The sequence below is a fragment of the Melospiza georgiana genome, chromosome 4 (genome assembly GCF_028018845.1).
Source record: "Melospiza georgiana isolate bMelGeo1 chromosome 4, bMelGeo1.pri, whole genome shotgun sequence".
NCBI classification, from domain to species: domain Eukaryota; kingdom Metazoa; phylum Chordata; class Aves; order Passeriformes; family Passerellidae; genus Melospiza; species Melospiza georgiana.
The window spans coordinates 1,156,501-1,162,500 of NC_080433.1; the positions used below are offsets into that span (position 1 = coordinate 1,156,501).

General features: G+C 46.8%; 1 protein-coding gene across 1 annotated transcript in view; it reads left to right on the forward strand.

The window, feature by feature from the left end:
* Positions 1-6,000, forward strand: part of NRF1 (nuclear respiratory factor 1) — a 58,897-nt gene that overhangs the window by 20,308 nt on the left and 32,589 nt on the right. The window contains exon 6 of the mRNA XM_058022792.1: positions 5,997-6,000. This exon is cut by the window's right edge and continues 155 nt beyond it. Within this exon, the coding sequence (XP_057878775.1) occupies positions 5,997-6,000 (4 nt within the window). The remainder of the gene's footprint in view (positions 1-5,996) is intronic.

The following is a 6,000-nucleotide window of genomic DNA, read 5'->3' on the forward strand; positions in this document are numbered from 1 at the left end:
GTTTTGGCACCTCCCAGAAAGCAAGAACAGGGAAAATTTCCCTGTTTGTTCCATTCTTTGCCACAATCTTTAGGCACCAAGGTTGGGAAGGTCACTTGTGGACACCTTTCTGTGTTCTGTAATTCATTCCCTCCTCTGTTTCTTGCTGTGGCTTGGAGCAGAGGGGAGTTTAACCCCAGATCAGACCCTGAGTGGGATATTTTTGTTGGAGACAGGGAATTCTGTGCCCTGAGCATGTGGGAGATTCCCTTTCTCTCCAGGTCCAGCTTGACCTCACTGCTGGAAGAAATGCAGGGGACTCCCCAGGGAAGCTTCATCTGGAGGGAAATCTCCTTCCCAAGGATGCAGGACCTGAATTCAGGCAGGTGTGTCCTGCAGGAGGCTCTGGGTACACCCAGCCTGAGGCACCACGACAAGTTTTAAATGCTGAAAGGCAATTTTTCCCAAGGAGTAGCAAGATGGAAAGGGCAGCACACAAAGAGGTCAGAGCAGGGCAAAGATGTGCAGATTTTTCTGTGCTCTGCAGAGGTCACACCCCGCTCAAAGCACCATTTCCATTTCTTAGTGGAATCAGACAAGCTGACACTCATAATAAAATTTTATTGAGCTTACTGTGCTTTGGCTGGTACAGATCATTTCCCCAATCCCTGACAAAGAAGACAAAGATGATTACTTGGATTTTAAACTCCTGTGAAAGGTGGCACTGCAGGAGCTGCTCATGGCAGCTTTTGCTGTGTTCCAGGAGCAGTTCCCCATGGAAATGTTTTTCTCCTCCTGGTCCTGCAGGGCCTTTGCTCAGCCAGTGCTGATGTAGAACCTCTTCTTTCAAATCCACTCCTGCTGCTCTATGGTAGAAAAGCAAGGATTCTTTTAGGAATGGCCCTAATTGTTCCAGCACAGTGAGGTGGCTCAGAAGAGCTTTGTGGAAAGGTTTCTCCTGAGCTGGGCACAGAGGTGCCATCATTTATTGTGGGAATCTTGATTCCCAGAGCTTCCAGTATAATTGTTTGTATTTTCTAGTAAAAAATCAGATATTTTTGCAGCTAAGTTGCAAAAAACCCTATGGAAAACTGGACCAAAAATAAATATAAATGTAATTAGGATGGCAGGGACTGGAAAAATGAGGCCTGTGCTTTCAGCAGGTGCCAGCAGGCAGGTGTAGAGGTGTCATCAGTGAGGAGGTGAAAATAACTCTCCTTTTAATTGCTCTGCTTCCCCAGTGGTCTGGAGGGAAATAAAGCCTTTATTTGCCTGGGCAAAGATGTTTCTCCAGCCTTGGGAATGGAGAGTATCACCCACCTGGGCTGGGCAGGAAAACCTGTGTTGCAGTGGGGTTTTCAGCCTTCACAGAGGGGGATCTTAGTGCTTTCTGGACTTTGGTGACAGCTGAGTTTGCCCCTCAGCTTGTTCTCAGCTGCTCATTGATGTGATTGAGGAGTAAAATTGGGTAATCTGAGCTTAACCAAGCTGGGCTCGGTGCTTCAGTCAGCTCTCACTGTTTTATGAACAGCTGATTTGTCCTTTAAGCTGATTTTTTTTAAGTCTCCATGATTTATAGGAGGCAGTAAAAGCTTTTCTGGCACCTACAAGCCAGAAAAAACTTTATAAAGTTTATCAAGGATCATCATGGTGCCTGTTCACCTCCTGAGAGTTGCATTCCTGCTCTCCCAGCTGGAGCATCCCTGGCACGTGGCAGGGGGAGAATCCTTGCTGGAATCAGCTCCTGTGCAGCTGAGCAAGAGCCTGGGTGGTTTTATGGTTTAACAGCTCTGGGAGTGCAGCAGGGATGGATTCAGGGCTGAGTGTTCCATTCCAGCCATGGGAGGTGCAGCAGGGATGGATTCAGGGCTGAGTGTTCCCTTCCAGCCATGGGAGGTGCAGCAGGGATGGATTCAGGGCTGAGTGTTCCAATCTAGGGAGGTGCAGCAGGGATGGATTCAGGGCTGAGTGTTCCATTCCAGCTCTGGGAGTGCAGCAGGGATGGATTCAGGGCTGAGTGTTCCATTCCAGGGAGGTGCAGCAGGGATGGATTCAGGGCTGAGTGTTCCCTTCCAGCTCTGGGAGTGCAGCAGGGATGGATTCAGGGCTGAGTGTTCCCTTCCAGCCCTGGGAGTGCAGCAGGGATGGATTCAGGGCTGAGTGTTCCCTTCCAGCTCTGGGAGTGCAGCAGGGATGGATTCAGGGCTGAGTGTTCCATTCCAGGGAGTGCAGCAGGGATGGATTCAGGGCTGAGTGTTCCCTTCCAGCCATGGGAGTGCAGCAGGGATGGATTCAGGGCTGAGTGTTCCAATCCAGGGAGTGCAGCAGGGATGGATTCAGGGCTCAGTGTTCCCTTTGAGCTCTGGGAGGTGCAACAGGGATGGATTCAGGGCTGAGTGTTCCATTCCAGGGAGGTGCAGCAGGGATGGATTCAGGGCTGAGTGTTCCATTCCAGGGAGATGCAGCAGGGATGGATTCAGGGCTGAGTGTTCCATTCCAGGGAGATGCAGCAGGGATGGATTCAGGGCTGAGTGTTCCAGCTCTGGGAGTGCAGCAGGGATGGATTCAGGGCTGAGTGTTCCCTTCCAGCCCTGGGAGTGCAGCAGGGATGGATTCAGGGCTGAGTGTTCCCTTCCAGCCCTGGGAGTGCAGCAGGGATGGATTCAGGGCTGAGTGTTCCATTCCTGGGAGGTGCAGCAGGGATGGATTCAGGGCTGAGTGTTCCAGCTCTGGGAGTGCAGCAGGGATGGATTCAGGTACCCTTCCAGCCCTGGTGCAATTCCTGTTTTCCCTCTCCCACTTCCAGGGTGGTCCTGCATGGCCTCGACTTTGCCTTTCCCAGAGATCCCGAGGCTGAGCTGTGGGGATGTGTACAAAATTCCCAGCCACAGGTTTTGCTCTGTTCTAGAACCCACTTTCCTTGCTGTTTCCAGCTCTGGAGAGCAGCTGGAATACAGCTGGCCGTGCTTTGGGCTGTTGCATTTGGGATTGGGATAGCTCAGTACCGTTAATTCCTGAATTTAACATTAAAAGCGAAAACACTGAACCTGTGTGGAAGGGTGGCAAAGAAACATTTCTCACAGTTTCTCCCAAATCCTCCATCCTGGGTGCTACCTGAGCCCTTTCCAAGCTGCCAAGGGCACAAACTGGAAGGTGCCACTGGGTTTTTTTCAGCAGAGGTTTGATTTTTTGGGTGTTTCCTGGATGGTGCCAGCAGAACGTGGCTCCTGCAGGTGAATGTTCCCCCCGTGCCCCAGGGGTGGGGGGGACAGTAGCTGTGGCAGAGCCTGGCCTCGTTAGGGCACTAATTAGCCAAGTCCTCTCTCCTGACAGAGCTGCTGATTGTCTCCCCGTGGATTAACGACAAACCCTCCTAACAAGTACCTTGAGTGGCTGGAGCCCTGCACTGCCATGGAGCAGTAATTGGTGCAGCTGGAAGGAAGGGGCACTGCTGATGGCAGGGCAGGAAAGCAGCTTTGAACTGTTCCTGCACCACTCCTAAATGCTGAAAATTCTAAACTTTCTGTACGAAAAAAATCTAACCCCCCAAAAAATCCTACATTTAACTTAAAGCCATAAACCAGAATTGTCAATGACACTAAAATTACAAGTGCGTAGTTGATTAAAAGTGTGTAACATCACAAAGTAAAAACTTCAAATTTAGAGTTTTAAAATATAATATATATATTATTTTACATACAATATATATTATTTTAAATATAATACGTATATTATTTAAAATATATATAATATATATAAAACAAAATAGAAGTTTTAAAACAAAAACTAATCCTTCTTATTTGTTCTTCATAAGTTTAAATAGTATTTTATAACTAAAAAAAATCCACATTACAAAGTTCAAATAATTATTAAGTTAAAACAAAGTATAATTTCTTAATTAAATAGTTTAACAATAAAAAACCTCGTACAAAAAATCGTTAACCATTTTGTAACTTATTAATATACTATTATAAATAGAAAGAATATATTATAAATAATATATATTATAAATAAATATATAAATTACTATATATTATATAATTTTATAAATATTTAATATTTATACATATTTATTTATTTTATTTATTTTTAATCTTTATATACTATTTATTTATATATTTAATTAATCAAATTGTTTATATAATATTATATATTATATAATTTATATATTTTATAATATAAATGTAAAAGTAACAAACATTTAAACCTAAACACAAAATACCATCTCTAACACTTCAATCCAAACCTTAACAAAAACAAAACCCCACCAAAACGCAACAGCAACTCCCAGAAACCCTGCTGCTGCCAGGTTTATTTGAATAAATTATTTGGCAGAGTTACTGCTAAATATTAATTCTTGGGAGTGAACTCCCTGCCTTTTCCAGCTCCATTCTGGTTTTCCCTCCTTCCCCCAGCCCTGCTCACTCAGCCCTGTTTATTGCAGAGTTCCTGAGGAACAAATGCTTTTCTCTCCTGGGCTATGAACAATGTATTTTTAAAGGAACTGCTCTCTGGAGGAATTATTTCTTCTCCCTTCACCAGGCTCCATCCAGGGAACCTGGAGCATGTCAGGGTTGGGTGTTGGCCCTGCAGTGGAAGGTGGATCATGGACAGGCTGGGAAAAAGGTGCTTTAGGGCATGTTCCATGTGGAAGGTGGAAAAGACAGCTGGAAATGAGTTCATGGACATCATGGACAGCTTGGAGCCCATGGATGCAACATCCAGACTGTGCCCAGAGAGGGGAACAGAGCTGGAGCACAGGGAGAGGGTCTGGAGAACTTCTGAGGGAGCTGGGAAGGGTCTGGAGAACTTCTGAGGGAGCTGGGAAGGGTCTGGAGAACCAGGAGGGGCTGAGGGAGCTGGGAAGGGTCTGGAGAACCAGGAGGGGCTGAGGGAGCTGGGAAGGGTCTGGAGAACCAGGAGGGGCTGAGGGAGCTGGGCAGGGTCTGGAGAACCAGGAGGGGCTGAGGGAGCTGGGCAGGGGCTGAGCCTGGAGCAGAGGAGGCTCAGGGGCCCTTGTGGCTCTGCACAAGTCCCTGCCAGGAGGGCACAGCCAGGGAACAGGGACAGGAGCAGAGGGAACGGCCTCAGGCTGGGCCAGGGCAGCTCAGGGGGGATTTTAGGGAAAATTCCTCCTGGGAAGGGTTGTCCAGCCCTGGCACAGCTGCCCAGGGACCTTTGGAGTCCCCATTCCTGGAGGGATTTCAAAACCTTGTGGATGTGGCACTTGGGGACATGGTTAGTGGTGGCCTTAACAGTGCTGGGGAACTTAAAGGTCTTTACCAACCAAAATGACTCTATGGTCTATGAAATATTTTACTCTAAAAGCTCTGAAGTGATGCAGGGAGCTGCTCCTAAATGCAGTTTTTGAACTCTAAATGGGATTTCCTCTGACATAAGGAGGGCTTTCTCCTTCCTACTCTGCTCTGCAGCTGAACCAGCCTTTTCCTGGTGCACCAAGGAGTCCCTGGTACAAAACCAATCTTGTCACAAAACCCTGTGTGAGTTTTTCATTTATTTTGGCAGGACGGGGCTGGAGATGTGTGAGATTTGTGGTTTCCACATTTCAGCGGTCACTGAAGCTCCATCCCCTCACAGCATCTCTGTAAATGATACATCAGCTCATGCCTGAGCTCCTGCCACTGTAGGAACATTGATTATGGGGTTTTTAAATAGGTTATTGTGGGGTTTTTTTTTTTGTTTTTTTCTTCCATTTCAGGTTGGCTCATTCTCTTCCTGGTAGTGTTTGAGTTGTGAAGTGTCAATACAATGGCTGTGCCTTGGTGTTGTAATTTTGTATTTGCTGATTGAATTTTGTTTCTTCTCTTCCACCTGCTGCCAAGCTGAGTCCTGGGAGAAGATGGCAAAGTATTGTCCACCTTCCTTGGGCTTTCAGGCCTCTTCCAGCTGATGGCTCCAACAGGATGGAAGTCGAACCCAATAATTCTGCACAACACCCCTCAAAACCACCCGAGATGTGAATTCCTAAACACCTCTCAACCTTTTCTTTGTTCCAGGCAC